The 15,770-nt window shown below is 40.3% G+C and overlaps 1 protein-coding gene and 1 non-coding gene across 2 annotated transcripts; both read right to left on the minus strand.

Annotated features, from left to right (window-relative positions):
* Positions 1-110: 110 nt before the first annotated feature.
* On the minus strand, positions 111-183 carry TRNAE-CUC. Its single transcript has one exon. It is a non-coding gene; the product is annotated as a tRNA-Glu (tRNA).
* Positions 184-579: 396 nt separating this feature from the next.
* LOC122003000 (kinase-interacting protein 1-like) lies at positions 580-5,139 on the minus strand. The gene is made up of 4 exons (XM_042558429.1): positions 4,786-5,139; positions 4,451-4,675; positions 919-3,368; positions 580-840 (listed from the first exon to the last, which is right to left on the minus strand). The coding sequence occupies exons 2-4, from the start codon at positions 4,542-4,544 to the stop codon at positions 835-837; spliced, it is 2,550 nt and encodes an 849-aa protein (XP_042414363.1). The 5' UTR covers positions 4,545-4,675; positions 4,786-5,139; the 3' UTR covers positions 580-834.
* Between the last annotated feature and the right edge of the window lie 10,631 nt (positions 5,140-15,770).

Below are 15,770 nucleotides of genomic sequence, written 5' to 3' on the forward strand. Positions count from 1 at the left end.
TGGATGAAGAAGACCCGGGTCATTATTCGAACGGTTGCGATTCAATTTGGTCGGCCGGGTTCGAATGACTCGGTTCGGTCGTCCTAAAATTGAAGCGCAAAATAAAAATCTTCCGTTGCCGGGAATCGAACCCGGGTCTTTCGGGTGAGAGCCGAATATCCTAACCAACTAGACTACAACGGATGTTATTCTAATATCGTCCAGAAAAGATAATATAAAATAAATACTCAGCACCAAATAAGCATAAAAACATGAAGCAACTTAACTACGCTAATAGAAAGTAGGATGCCAATGATCACAAATATTTCTTAAAGTACTTGAGGCAGAGCATGAATAGGATCCCTAGAAAACAATGCAAACTAAAATCGTAAAAGTGTGAGATCTATCCGATCAAAAGAATCAGGTTTTGATATCTACGGAATGACTATATATCTCCATCCTCCTAGCACAAGAACACAAGGATGATCCACTGACTTAGCAATTTCTATTTTGTTCCTTCCATTTATAGATCACGATATGCTTAAACAAAATAGATCACGATAAATCTTTTGGAATTTGAGAGTATTTATATGCATCGGAATGTATTGTTCAGGAATCATAAGGATAATGTTGATAGAGAAGGAAAAATGTGTCTGGTTTATTCAAGTACAAAGAGAAAATGAAAGATCAGTGTTCAAATGATAAATGCATTTATCCTTCCAAAGATTCATTGATCATCCATATGTGATTCAAAATCTGAACCTTGGTACACATTTCAGCAAGAGATGAATCTGTCCCTGAACAGCCTTCGTGAGATGGTATCCACATCGTCCAACTCGAAATGAGTGAATCTACCTAGACCTGTTAAAAAAAATTCCACAAGTTTACACACTAGAAACTAGTTACAGATTGAAGCTATTCAAATTGTGTTCGACCTACCCGACTGTGAGCTTTAGCCTTTTGTTTCCGGAAAATAGGTAGAATGCGTGAAAATATCGATGACTTTTTAGGCTTGAAACCATAAAGGAAGGCACTCAATGCTACTCCTGACTTGCTTGGATCATGTTTGCCTCGTGATATGAATATTTGGAAGGTTTCATACAACTTAGCCAACTGCCTCTCGATTTCAGATTGGACCCCCTTGATTTGATCAAGTCCCACCAGCAGGTGGCCTGAAGCCTTACTGCTCACCTGCTTCATGTTCATCACTTCACTTTGTAACCTCGCAGCTTCATGAGGAGTAAACAATGCTCCTACAGATGATGAACTTTTGCTCACAACACTTGATATCTCCTCTTGCATGTTGTTGAGGGATAAGAACCTCTTCTCCAGCTCTTCTCTCAACAACATGCTCTGCTCTGACCATAGTAAGAACTCAGTCTTCAATTCATTCAGTCTTTTAGAAACTGATTCTGACTCAGCATTGGTCGTCTGAATGTCAGTATCAGAAGCTTTGCCGCCTTCTGTCTTATTGGCATCCAGCTTATTGATATCAGCTTGCAACTCTACATACTTGGCTTTGAGCTTCTGTACATAGTGGTATGTTGTGCTGAATCTTAACCAGAATTCTAAGTTTTTGCCAAGTAAATGATGAACATCCTTCCCAAGCTTCTCTTCAAAAGGTTGAGTTATCTTTTGTTCATAGACACATTCTACACTAATGCCACTGACAGATGAATCTCTTTGCAGAGTAGATTGAGACATCTCAGAATCTTTCACAATAGTTGCAGTGTTTGAGATCATCAACTCACTGTGACAAGAGTCGACATATGAGGCAACTTGACAAAGATCAAACCTTGCCTTTAGAGAGGCCAATTGTTCTCTCAGCAAGGTGATTTCCTCATCTCTCGATGCAATGACATTCACTAGTTCCCCTATCAGGGCCATCATCTCTCGGATGTAGTTTTCGTTCTTGTTCTCTACTTCTGAAGCATATTTAAGTGAAGCATCTTCCTTTTTCTGGAGAAATTCTTCTAGAAATTCAACAAGTGGATGAGTTGCATCGATCTCTACCAAATCTTCTTTGACATCATGGAATTCAGTTACTTCTATATCCTTACACTCACTATGCGATTCAATGCTACAAGCATAAGAGGCTGCCTCTTCCTCTGGGAATGCAACTTCATCACAAACATTTTCTGTGCGTGTAGGAGGCAGAATCTTCTCTAAAATAGCATTGATGCTATGACAAGCTTCAAGTGCATTCTCACAGAAACTAGATTCTTCATCTCGGATAATTTTGCCAATCACCTCAACTTTCCTCAACTCATCTTGGGTATTCTTAAATCTTTCAGGCAACACATGCGAGTCCTTGGTTAAAATCAATTCCTCCTCTTCCAAGTTCTTTACATTTTTCTCAAGCTCATTACTAACTGAAATAAATTGATTTATTTGTTCAACCTGTGATGAAAATGAAAGTTGCAATCCAGCAACTTTGTCAACAAGTTTATCTATGTTCCCAATAATATCAGCTGTGGAACTTTCAGTGTTTGTCTCAAAGTATTCCTTGATCTTGTCCTGTATGACTTGGAGGTCTAGCTTTGCCTTGTTTAGAGAATCAATTTCTTTTGCCATGTTTTCAGCAGTGGAGTTTATCTCTGTTGTTTCGCTAGCCAACTCTGTCATATCCATCTCAGATTGACAACAGCCTCTCTTTAAAGCATTCAACTTTTCTTTAGCAATTCTGATTCTTTCATATTCAAGTTGTACTTGTTCTAATGATGTCTTTCTCTGCTCCTGCAATCTAACTATGACATCTTCACAAGATTTAAGGGCTTGTTCTGTCATTATCATACGCTCTTCAACATCTTTGAGGACATCACTGCTACTAAACTCATCGCGCCACCAACACATCTCATCATACATATCCACGATTTGCTTCTCAATGTCCCAATATTTGACTATACCATTCTCATACGAGCTTTTGATGAATTGCTTTTCAGCTTGCAGAAATAGTATTCCTTCATGAAGCTTATGTATCTCCTCTTGCGCCTTTCCTTCATCTGCCTGAGATTTGTCCCTTATCTCATCTGCCTTTATGGATGATTCACTTTCTCTCCTCTTCTTCATCAGTCCATCAACCGTTCTCCTGTTAACTTTACTTGAGTCAATTGGGGTAATTGCTTTTGGGTAAGTTTCCTCCTCCTCCTCCTCTAGCATGGCATATTGGACCTGGTCAGGACAATGAGTTGCAATCGTGTGGTTGGCTTTTTGTAGTTCTCCAGAGACGCGGTCAAATCTTGCAGCCAATGCTCTATATGCTTTGTGGGCATCTTCCACAAAACTTATCAATTCTGGCCTCCTCTTGAAATACAACTCTGCCTTTTTGGCAAAGGAATCAGCATCTGACTCGACAAGCTGAAGCATATTTGTGACTGTATACTCCATCTCTGCAGTCAATACTTTCCACATTAAGAAAATACCGACAGAGAGACTAATGCTCATAGCTAGAAATGTAAAAAGATTCTAGTTTTGGAATATCTAGTAGAGACAGTTCGATATAAGAACTCTGGAACAGTAACAACTATGGCATACAGAAATCAGTTAAAAGTCTATCTTGAACTTCCATTTTGAACAGTCTTAAATTTCAATCCTACTTTTTTGAAATCCACACAAAGTGAGCTCGTGAGAAAAAAAAAAAAAAAAATCTTGCCGTATAATTAAAGTGCTTTGAAGATCTATGTCTAAAATCAAGTTTCACTATGTATATTCTGGCATCAAAGCAATAATTTAGTAGTATAGTACTCACATCCTCAAACATGGTTCATCTGATTGTCACAAAAGAAGAAAGGGATTAATATTTTTGAAGAAGAATTTGTATACAGAGATTCAATCGGTAACTCATGGGAAACTGCATGTTTATGTCTTTGATCAACGAGCTTCTCAAGCAATCAGATCCTTGGCGATTTACGGAGATGGTGAGGCCAAGGGAAAATTTCATGAAATTGAAAGTTCTTTTCCTGGTTTCAATGAGTTTGATAAGGTGTATAAAATATAATTTGTTTTCACAAAAGACACAAAGATTTGACAAACTAAAGAAAATGGTGCATAAACATGCCAATTCATACAATTCTTTCGTTTGATGTCCTTTTCATCAAGAAAATCAATTCAAAAAAGTTATCCATGGCCATCGTTCTTTTGGTTGGACTTTCTTTTGGCCAGAATTCCACTACATATTTTAAGCAAGTCAGAATCAGAATGGTGTTTCTACCATTGAATATGAGAAATTGTTTCAAAATGGAACCAAAATTGCCTGCTTTCCAATCTAGAAATCTATCAAGTGAGAAAGAACAATCCTTGCAAACGAGGAAAAAGAATATGATTCAAATTGGAAAAACAAGAACAGAATTATAACAAGTTCATGACAGATGAGAGAATTAGATCAGTGACACGATTCTAATCGGAAAAGCAAAAACAGAAATCATATGCACAAGAAAAAAAAATCCGTTAAAGAAAAGGTTAGGGCACAAGCCTCGCAGGTTGTTCTCGAGCCATTTCGACTGCTTCGCCTTGATGTTGCTCGCCCACCACCATGAATAGGCATTGCTCTCAGCCTTCTCCAGCATCTCGTGAAATTCTTCCTCCGGCTCCCTCCCTCCTAGCGCCTTCTCCGTAGAGAGAAGGGGGGAGGAGGTGGAGAAGGAGAGGAAAAGAACAAAATTTCCTTCTGGGGAGAGGAATTATCATTTTTTCCCATCTGCAATAGAGACAAAAATAGCAAATCAAAAGAAGGGATTGGCAAAATACGAGCTGGAGCTCCGAAACGAAGGGAGGAAGAGGAGAAATGAACGGCGCAAGCTGCGTTACCAGAACATAATCGCTTTCACCTCTGTCTCGAGCTAATCGATAACGGAAGCAGCCGAATTGGGCGGCGCCGGCACTGGAGTGTCGCTGCGGCATTACTGATTCAAGGCCAAAGATGAGGACGGCGGCACGAAGACGTAGCTCTACTCGTCGACGGCCTTCGGATGCGGTCTTGAAGACGATGACGGTGGATGGACAACGATTTGCCGGAGTGGTGACTGCGGCGTGACGTGATCGTTGGCTGATCTGATCACCGGTCGCCGCACAGACCGGCCATCAAGACAAATGCGGAAGTAGGAGCTGTTGGATAACCTGCCGGTGATCGTCGGAGAATTAGCTGCATTAAAATTATACTAAATCATTAGTTACATGAAATAAATGATAATAATTTCAGGAAAACAAAAAAAACCAATAGCCAATAAAGCTTTTTTATTTTCCATAAAATGGTATCTTCTTTTTGAAAAAATAAATATAAAAATTACCAACCAATCAATATTTTCCCCTTTCTCATAAAATACAAATAAAAAATTACCTTACCAAACACTGCCTTAATTATTTAAACTCGTACGAACCAAACTGGAGTTTAACGGGGAGAGTTATTTCGACCATGGTTCGAGTGACAGGGCTAATTTTTAACTTACCCTTCAAAAATTATCACAAAAAAAATACAAAATAATTTACAGTCAAATTTTTAATCGAATAATCTCTTTTGAATATAATAAAAAAAAATCCAAAAAGTTCGTAATCAAAACTTTTTATTTTAAAGCAACTAACAATCAATTTTCAAGGATACAAGACATTGAAAAGGGAAGTATAAAACGACCAACAAAAGGGCAGTTGAAACTCGTGTCAATACGAGATACTAGAAAAAAAAATCCGATCACATTGAGCGTACACAATCTTATCCTAAAAGTTTCATTTTTTTTTCAGGATTCGAATCCGTGGCCTCTAAGTCGTACACAATCGTAATCACAAAAGGCATTGAATATCCAACAAATATCAGCGTTTAAGAGATGTGTAAATTTGAGGTACATCATGGGGGTAGGGGTGGATGATTATGAAGAACATATCCATCATTTGCGAGCTTTAATCGTCCTTCAATCCTTTGAGCAGCCTTTTCGCCCAGTTCCTCAAGCGTCTCTTTAGCGTGAAGCCGACAACAACTCCTACGACAAAGCTGAATGCACAAATCTTACCACAGGTCGATAGAGAAACCACCCGCCTGTGAATTTAAACAGACTGGAAGTTGTGAGTATGCATGTCAAGGATGATCCGTCTTCATGGAATTTAAAAGAAAGATGGAACATATTCGTCATTTGCTTATTAGTTGAACTATGCCTAAGAAGGCTTATCGAATTAGAGTACAATACAAGGGGCAGTCAAGGACAATCTATTGCCTATGTGAAATCGAGAATGGAAGAAGATAAAGCATCCCAATTGAAATCCTCATCTCTTCTCTTATTCTTTCAATCTCATCTTTCAGCTGTCATTCTCGGATCGCTCCGCTCTCATCTCTCATTCTACACTCCCAAGCCTTTAGATTCTTATTATGTTCTACTATTCGACAAATCTGCTAGTTGGTTGGAGCCAAGGCATCATCGTCAACAAGGACATAATTATATTGCTTACGATGCAACAACAACAAAGGATCGTAGTGGCTAGGTGCCTACAACTGCATGTGCTGATCCTTAGATGCCAACCACATCAACCGACAATGTCCAACACGTTTCATAACATCAAAGGTTGCAACATACCAACTAAAAAAAAATTGCAACATAGACAACTGATCATCAAGCATAGTTTTACTTCAATGAGTCTAGCGATTAAAGAAACTAAGACAACAATAACATTTAACATTTCGTGCTTTTTTTTATGAATTAACTAGATAGTGCAGTCAATGAACATTGCAACAGAAAGGCAAGCCACTCACAAGTATCACTCTGGTTCTTAAATTCATGTATCGTTCGGTTCATTTTTATGGAACATTTGCAAAGTGATCTCATACTCGAGAGCATGGAATTGCAGTTTGTAGATATATTTCATGAACCATCATAAATTCCTAAATATAGACCATTTGTTTCAGTGCAAGAAAATGTTATTTGCATCTAGTATTTCTTTACAAAACTCTTGCAGAGTAAATGCACTTCTGTATGAAGTCATTTCCACAAAGCGAAGAATGGAAATAAAATAACAAGTCCAAAAAAAACAAGGAATTCAACTTTCACTATCATATTAGTCGAGTTTTATGTGCCATAGTAAAATTTCGCTAGCAAAATGGAGAAGGAAAATTAGGGTTTGATGAAACAAATTCTTCTTTTCAAAAGAGAAACACTTCTGTGTTCAATTTGATTCTCACTTTGTCTTTTTGGTCAATGATGGCATGTGTAGATTTAGAACCAATCAACAACATGAGATCATGCTAATGCAAAAGGAGCATCAACCAATATGAGGCTTGGGTAACAGTAGAATAGAAGATTGACTGTGTATGATCATGTCAAAGCATTAAAGATTCAAAAATATCTTTCGACAACATGAGTTCATTCTAATGCAAGAGGAGCATCAACCAATATGAGGCTACGAGCTACCAGTGAAAAATAAGATTGACGGTGTATGATAATAAAGGATCCAAATATGATTCTTTAGGGAATAGAATAAGTCAGAATTCAGCGATAGCAAAAGAATCAAGAAAAATGTAAAATCAAAGAGCTTATTAGCTACATAATGAATCAACATAGAAGTGAGGATCATGCTGTTCAAAGGAAAATGGACCAGTAACATTTTCAATCAAACTTCTGTAAAGGTCAAAAGGCTAGTGCAGGCGTCTGCAAACGCCAAGAAAACAAAAAGGGAGCGTAGAACTATAACCATGCTATTTCTATCGGAAAATCTCCATAATCTACCAGGAAATCAGTATTATTGGGGAAAATATTCATTATGAAGGATGCACCTAAACCCTAAATAAATAGAATAAGAAAGAAAGTTGCACTTTCATCAGATCTGTCCATGATTTTTCGTTGTTGTTGGAACTGAATCCCAAAAAAAAAAAACTCTGATTTTTCCCGATATCACACATGAACCATTGATGTGTTCTTACCCAATCTATATCAGATTAGCAAAAGTGAATATTGAAAATTAGCATAAAAAGTTCAATCCATTTTCAGAATGTTAAGAACCCAAAATTGAAGAGACAAGGAACAGAAAATTATGAGCAATCCAAGTACCCGATGGAAGCACGGCGAACAAGAACTTCGGTTTGACCAGGAGAGGAGAATCCGGAGGATGCGTTCGGCTCCGGCAGGAGAGCTCGGAGCCCCAGCTTAAGCTTATCCATGGACTCCATCGATCAAGGATCAACTATGGGGTTTTGGCTAGGGTTTTCCGTCGGCAGTTCACAGCGAGAACAAATTATTTATTTAAAGGAGAAATTTCATCTTAACCCAATGCGTTTGCATTTGCACTATGCAAAATGCTAAAATTCCCCTTTTTTTACATATAACTTTAAGCTCCTGTATTTTCTATCAAGTTACAATTTATCCTTTTTTATTTAAAAAATAATACTTATCTAAAGTCAAAATGAAAAAAAATTGTAATGACCAAAATAATCCTGAAAGAGAATAAATCCTAATTTTGAACGTTGAAAATTTATATATTGACCTAAACTCTAATTCTGAATATTGAAAAAATAATTTTGGTCATTGAAAAAATAATAACGACCAAAATAACATATTACTTTTAATCTTGTTCTAAAGTTGAGAAGATGATTAGCTGAGAACGTGATTCTGGTGAGACGTGAAGATGACTAGCTAGGTTGGGTGGACTATGAGATCGCAGAGTGTGAATCAGGCAAAGTTGGTTGAACGGACCCTAAGAGCCAGTCGAACGTGAAGGGCTGACCAGACCATCCGAGTGATCATCCTTCATACTTGCAACCAAGGTTCAAAGTCAAATACTAAGTTAACCAGTCCACTGCCCTGGCCAATCGGACCTTAGGTCCGAATGGACGTAATACGCCTCTCCAATAATAATAAGGCCGAGTGAAGAACAAGTAGATAGCTCCATTCAGCATGGTCAAGCTGATGATGTCCCAACTGAGTGGCCTTCGGTTGGCCTACAACGGGGCCCACATACATATCTTATTTTGGAAGTTTGTGTCGGCGACAACAGAGAATATCCTAAAGGTAAAACATCTTTTAGAAGCTTCTAGCCTATCACATCAGAGATTTACGTGCTCACTTAAGAAAAATGTCAGGAACACTTTTTGGCTTATCTTTTCCTAGAAAATTTTAGAAAACGTGCACATATTTTGGGATGCGTGCACAGATGCTACAATGACACTATAAAAGGGGGTCTCCATTTATAAGAGGAGGTATGCGATGCTTCATTATTCTATATGCTCTCTACTACTACTACTGTTCACTGCTACTGTTTTTCCCTCCCAACCCGAAGACTAACTTGAACGTCGGAGGGCCAACACCGAGAACCCCTTTCATGGCCTGACACTAACGCTCCTGGTTTTGCAACACAACATGGAGTCTTCTTCTAGTCAACACCATAACCATGTTCCCAGCTAGTCGCCTTTTCAGCTTTCAGACAGGATCAAAAGTAATTGGTTATTTTGGTCATTACCAATTATTTTTCAACGTTCAAAATTAGAGTTTAGGTCAACACACAAATTTTCAACGTTCAGAATTAGGGTTTATTCTCTTTTAGAGTTATTTTGGTCATTGCAATTTTTCTCTTTCAGGATGATTTTGGCCATTACTATTTTTCTTAATTTTTACTTAAGGTCAAAATGGTTAAGTGTTATTTTTCAAATATAGGGGGCAAATTGTAATTTGATAGAAAACACAGGGGAGCTTAAAGTTATTTAGCCTATTTATTATTTTAAAAGATTTTGAAATGATATTTATTTTTTTGAAACAAAAAAGATGATAAAAATGGCAACAACAACAATAACTACAACAACTAAGTTTTATCCTACTAGATGGGGTCGGATATATGGATCATTTTACGTTATTGAGTTCTATCTACTACTATATCATCATCTATACTTAAATAAGGGGTCATTTCGGTTGTGGTGTCGGTCACTATAAAAAGTTTACCCATATAGTTTTAGAGCGCTGGGGGCAAGCGTTTCGCCTTTTGCCACAATCATCTATACTTAAATAAATTTTATCTCATTTTATTATTGCTAACAAGGTTTTTTTGGTCTTCCTCTTCCTCATTTGATATGTATGTTTGTCATAGTTTTACATCGCCTAACTGAAGCATTCATTGGTCGTCTAAGTATATGATTATAACATCTTAAACGTGTCTCTTGGAGTTTTCTCTCAATAGATGCAATTTTGACTTTCTCTCTAATGCTTTCATTTCTTATTTTGTCCATCCTCGTATGTCCACACATTCACTTAACATCCTTATCTCTACAACTCTCATCTTCTGCTCATGTACTCAAGTTATAGCCCAACATTCAGCTTCATATAACATAGCAAGTCTAACTACGATTTTGTAGAACTTTCCTTTAAGTTTTAGAGGTATTTTACTGTCACATAAAACACCCGACACTCTCCTCCATTTCAACCATCTTATTTGTATTCTATATAAAACATCTCTCTCAATCCCTCCATCATTTTGTAAAAATGATCCTAAATATTTAAAGCTCTTGGTTCCGGACAACTCATCATATCTTATCATAACAATTGTCTCATTGCATCTAATATTACTAAACTTAAATTTTATATATTCTATCTTCATTCTACTAAGATAAAACTTTTCTCTTCTAATGTTTCCGCCAAGATTCTAGTTTAGCATTTACTTTTTCACGTGTTTCATCTACCAAAATAATATCAATTGCAAACAACATGCACCACAATACCGTGTCTTGAATGTGTGTAGTGAGTTTGTTCATAATTAGTATAAAAAGATGGGGACTTAAAGTTGATCATTGATATAATCTTATCTTTATTAGAAATATTTCAGTTAATCCGCCTGAAGTCTTTACTTTGGTCATTATATCCTCGTACATATCCTTAATTAGTTCAATATATGTTATGCTAACACCTCGCTTTTCTAGAATTCTTTATATAATTTTTCTTGTGTTTTGAGTCAAGATTCTAATTTAGCATTTACTTCTTCACATGTTTCATCTACCAAAATAATATCATTTGCAAATAATATGCACCACAATACTATGTATTGAATGTGTAGTGAGTTCGTCTATAATTAGTTTAAAAAGATAGGAACTTATAATTGATCCTTAATGTAACCCTATATCTTTATTAGAAATATTTCAATTAATCCGCCTGAAGTCTTTACTTTAATTTGGTCATTTCATTCTCATACATATTTTTAATTAGTTAAATATATGTTACTCTAATACCTCTTTTTTTTTTTAGAATTTTCAATATAATTTTTCTTAGAACTCTATCATAAACTTTTTTTAAGTCAATGAATAACATGTGTAAATCTTGTTTTTACTCCCGATATTTTTCAATTAGTTATCTAAGAAGATGTATAGCTTCTTTTGTTGACCTTCCAGACATGAACCCAAATTGATTTTTGGTCACCGTTGTCTCCTTCCTTAATTATTTTTTATTATTTTCTCTAAAGTTGCATGGTATGACTCATTAGTACTTTAATACTTGTATAGTTTACACAATTTTATATGTCTCCTTTACTTTTATATAAGGGAACTAAAGTACTTACCCTTTATTAATCATGTATTTTTTATCATTTTTAATATCATGTTAAATAATTTTATAAGTCATTATACCTTATTTCCCTAGACACTTCTATACCTCTATCGGAATATCATATGATCCAATGACTTTTCTATTGTACATCCCATTTAAAATTTATTCTACTCCTAAAATTTGAATTCTACGATAAAAAATTAAATTTCTATACTCATTTGACTTAAATTACCTAAGTTAAATTAGTTACCTAAACTTTCATTAAAAAATTGATGAATATATATCTTCCACCGCTCTTTTATTTCTCTATCGTTTACTAGTACCCTATTATATTCATTTTTAATATATTTTATTTTGATTAGATCTCTTGTCTTCCTTTTTCTTACTTTCGCTTTTCTATAATTGTCTCTTTCTCTTTATTTTGGTATCTAATTTTTGATATTGATCCTGTCCGAACCAGAAGTCAACAGACGCTGGGCACGTGGCGCTTTCCGACTCGCTGATGTAGATCTCCAACTGGTGGCGCGATGCTCCGGCTAACCTGCACAGAAGTCGGGCCGGGAAGGGGGTTCCCGGCGGCGACCCTCCGACGCTCAAGTCAGGTAAATTACGATGAACAAGGTGGCTCCCAAAGTCTCAGAATACCTCCCAAAATCCCCCTTCTGGCGAAGTCTGAGGCTCTTTATATAGAGCTGTGAAGGGTTTGGGCACGTGTACCGAGGTGCATACGTGTCCTCTGTCCTTTCCTAGGTATGCGGTTGTCAGAAAGCTTACCTGACTTATATCACTACTGTCAAAGCATGCCCTTGATGGGACAGCAGAATCCCCTGTCACAAGATTTGGAGCATGGCACACACGTGAAACCTACCGGTTGTCAGCGAAAGAAGTCCCCTGTCCTTTTCCCTTGCTCCAAACTTATCGTCCGGGCGGACAGCTCCCTCAACATCCGGCCGGACATCCGCAATGGTTTACTTGTGCTTTGTGGAGACTAATAAACAGGGGTGCTTTATGACTTTGGTCGGTCAAAAGGTCAGCTCGGTCCATGACCTTTTCAACTGAGCGTCGGAACCCCGATTTGACAGGGTGCCTTCCAACCATAAGTGCGAGCCGGTCGGACCCATCCGGGTATTCAATTCCATCGGCCGGCCGGCAGTCCGGTCGGACCGGCCGTCTACGGCCGTCCGTCCGGTCGGACCACACTCTCCCCGGATGGGCGGCTGCTCCGGTGACTTCCACTTGGCGTTGACTTTGCCAGGGGGGCCCGCTCTCACTACCGGATCACTTGCCTCCCCTTCAAGTCTAGTCGAAGGAGGCGAATAGTCCGACTGACTGGACTGTGAGTCTAGCCGAACGGCTCCTCCATGCTAATACTCTCCGCCCGGTCAGCCGTAGAGATATGCTTGAATGAATCGATGATGGCCTTCACCGGATCTCCTCGCGTTCTGCGCCAATCTTCGACATCAAGGTTGATCATACCTTCATTAAATGCTCCGAATGATTGACTGCCACGTGGAGCAATGCCATCAGAGTACGGAGGCGGTGACATGATATTTTGATGTGATCGAAGCAATTCGAAATAAACGGCTAGATGCATGCTTTGATTCCCGTGACCTGGATCCGACGGTGGAGGTCGCCCGGCCCTCACCCTATAAATTCTTCGTTTCCTTCTCACCTTCACTCGCCTCCATTACCTCTACTGTTGCCCTCTGCGCTTTGGAGCTCTAGCGATCTTGTTTCTGCCCTTTGACGCTCTTTGGCGCCTTTCCTCGATCCCTCTCCCCTCAGTAAGGTTTTAGATCTTTCCTTCTTCCTTTCCGGTATCTAATTCGCATTTCTTCCCCTAGCTCCAGTCTTTGAAACTCCTTTTCTTGGTATTTGAAACTTCTTTTTTGATTTCTTCTGTCCGGCTCATGGCCAGTTCTTCTCATCCCGAAGAACAATCCCTAGGCCCATGCTATACTACCATGCGGTCCCGTTTCGAACAATGGGATTTTGATATTTTGGCTGAGAATTTCGAAATCCCCGAGGATTTCGAAGTTCGCCTAGCTGGTCCCGCCGCTCGGCCACACAGACCGCCGCGCGGTGTTTTCTGTGTCTTTCGCGACCAATTTACCGCCGGTCTGCGGTTCCCAGTGCATCCTTTTATAGTAGACGTCTGTAATTATTTTGGCGTGCCGCTCGGAAGTTTAGTACCAAATACCTTCCGTCTCCTCTGCGGTGTTGTCGTTTTGTTTAAGATTCACAACATTCCCCTCCGACCGGAGGTCTTCTTTTATTTCTATTACCCTAAGCAAGCCGAGCCGGGCACCTTTATGTTCCAAGCTCGGCCCGGTCTGGTCTTCTTCAATAAACTACCCACTTCCAATAAACATTGGAAGGACTATTATTTCTACATCCGCATGCCCAGTCAGCCAAACTTTCCGACCCAGTGGCAGGTCAGTCTACCTCCTACTCCCGAGTTGAAGAAATTCAAGACCCGACCGGATTATCTTCACGCCGCAAATGTACTAGCCGGTCTGCGGCTTGACATCAACAAACTTCTTCACGAGGGAGTGATGTACATTTTTGGGCTGAGTCCTATACGGACCCCACTTCCGACCGGCTTCGGTAAGAATTTTGCTTGGGCATTTGCTTTAATTGCTAACTGATTTCTTCTTCTTTTCATGCAGCTGACATCGTCATGGACTCAGTGATGGCTGGCGTTCTGAAGAGAAAGGCAGCAGCGCTGGAGGCTGCGGCGGCCAAGGAAATGGAGGCGCGGGGTATTCAGCCGGTCGGTTCTCACGAAGGAGAGAGCGGCACGCTCAGGCCTCTCAACAGCAGGTGGCCAGTGGAGCTACCCCCTCCAGGGAACCAACGGCCCCCGAGGAAGGGTCCGTTCGGGAGGAGGAACAGCCACTGCAAAAGAGGCGCCGGGTGGAGACCCCGCTGCGCTCGGCTACCTCCGCGGTCCAACCCTCCGACCGGGCCGCCGTGACTGCTAAAGGCAAGGCGCCTGTGCCCGAGATCATTTCGTCCGACCGGACGCCTTCTGACTGGGACGAGCTGACTGCTCCGGTTGAGGCCACTCCGGTCGACACTCTCCCCCCTGCTCACCGTTCAGTCCAATGCTCGACCATCCATTCGCGGTTTTCTGCACCAGCTTCTGATCCCGATCGGGCGATCCCTGGTCACGGCCGCACAATACGGGTTACTCTTCATCTTCCAACTGAAGAGTTGCTACCAGAAGCCGACCGGCCAACCGTGCCCGAGCAGCTGGGCTTCTTCCCGATCGGCTGAAGTGGTGCCCGAGCGCAAAAACTCCATGATGGGTGTCCTCCAGTCATCCGGAAACATGAGGCCTTCCATCCGGTCAACATGTGCCACCAAAGATACTTGTTCAATTGGCTTCGGGATAATGACCGGCGTCATAGAACTTGCTAGTTTGGCCAACTCATCGGTTGCCTGGTTCTCCGTTCGGGGAATCTTCTGAATAAGAACCTCGCGGAAATTAGCTTTGAGTTTTTCAAAGGCCTCAGCGTAGAGTTTAAGCCGAGCGCTGTTGATTTCAAAGGTGCCAGATAGTTGCTGAGCGGCCAACTGTGAATCTGAATAAAGTGTCACCCGACCGGCTCCCACATACCGTGCTGCCTGTAATCCGGCTATGAGGGCCTCATACTCTGCTTCATTGTTGGTAGCTTTGTATTCCAGCCGGACGGATAAGTGCATCTTTTCTTCTTGAGGCGAGAGCAGCAATATCCCAATCCCACTTCCGAGCCGAGTGGAAGACTCATCCACATATATTCTCCACAGAGCTTCCGGCTCTGGCTTTTGCACTTCGGTCACAAAATCAGCCAAGGATTGAGCTTTGATCGCCGAGCGGGACTGGTATTGGATGTCAAATTCACTTAGTTCTGTCGTCCATTTGATGAGCCGTCCGGACGCTTCTGGATTCAACAGCACTCTTCCTAGTGGGCTGTTCATCCGGACAATGATGGTGTGAGCCAAGAAATATGGTCGAAGGCGTCGAGCGGCTAGAACCAAAGCAAAGGCCAACTTCTCGAGCCCGGTGTAACAAGATTCAGCATCTTTTAAAATGTGGCTCAGAAAATACACCGGCTGCTCTTTGCCGCTCGCCCTCACAAGTGCTGAGCCTACAACATGCTCAGTTGACGACAGATAAATATAAAGTGACTCGCCCCCGATCGGCTTGGCAAGTACAGGCAGAGAATTGAGATATGTTTTCAATTCTCCGAACGCTCGGTCACATTCTTCATCCCACTGGAACTTAGTAGCCTTGCGCAGTATCTTGAAGAA

Source organism: Zingiber officinale, chromosome 7A (assembly GCF_018446385.1).
Source record: "Zingiber officinale cultivar Zhangliang chromosome 7A, Zo_v1.1, whole genome shotgun sequence".
NCBI classification, from domain to species: Eukaryota; Viridiplantae; Streptophyta; class Magnoliopsida; order Zingiberales; family Zingiberaceae; genus Zingiber; species Zingiber officinale.

Bases quoted from the DNA above. Each gene is read 5' to 3' on its own strand.
- LOC122003000 (XM_042558429.1), bottom strand. From the start codon at position 4,544: ATGCTGGAGAAGGCTGAGAGCAATGCCTATTCATGGTGGTGGGCGAGC. The intron at 3,369-4,450 runs GCTTGTGCCCTA...TATTGACTGCAG, and splicing joins GCTCGAGAACAACCTGCGAG to AGATGGAGTATACAGTCACA.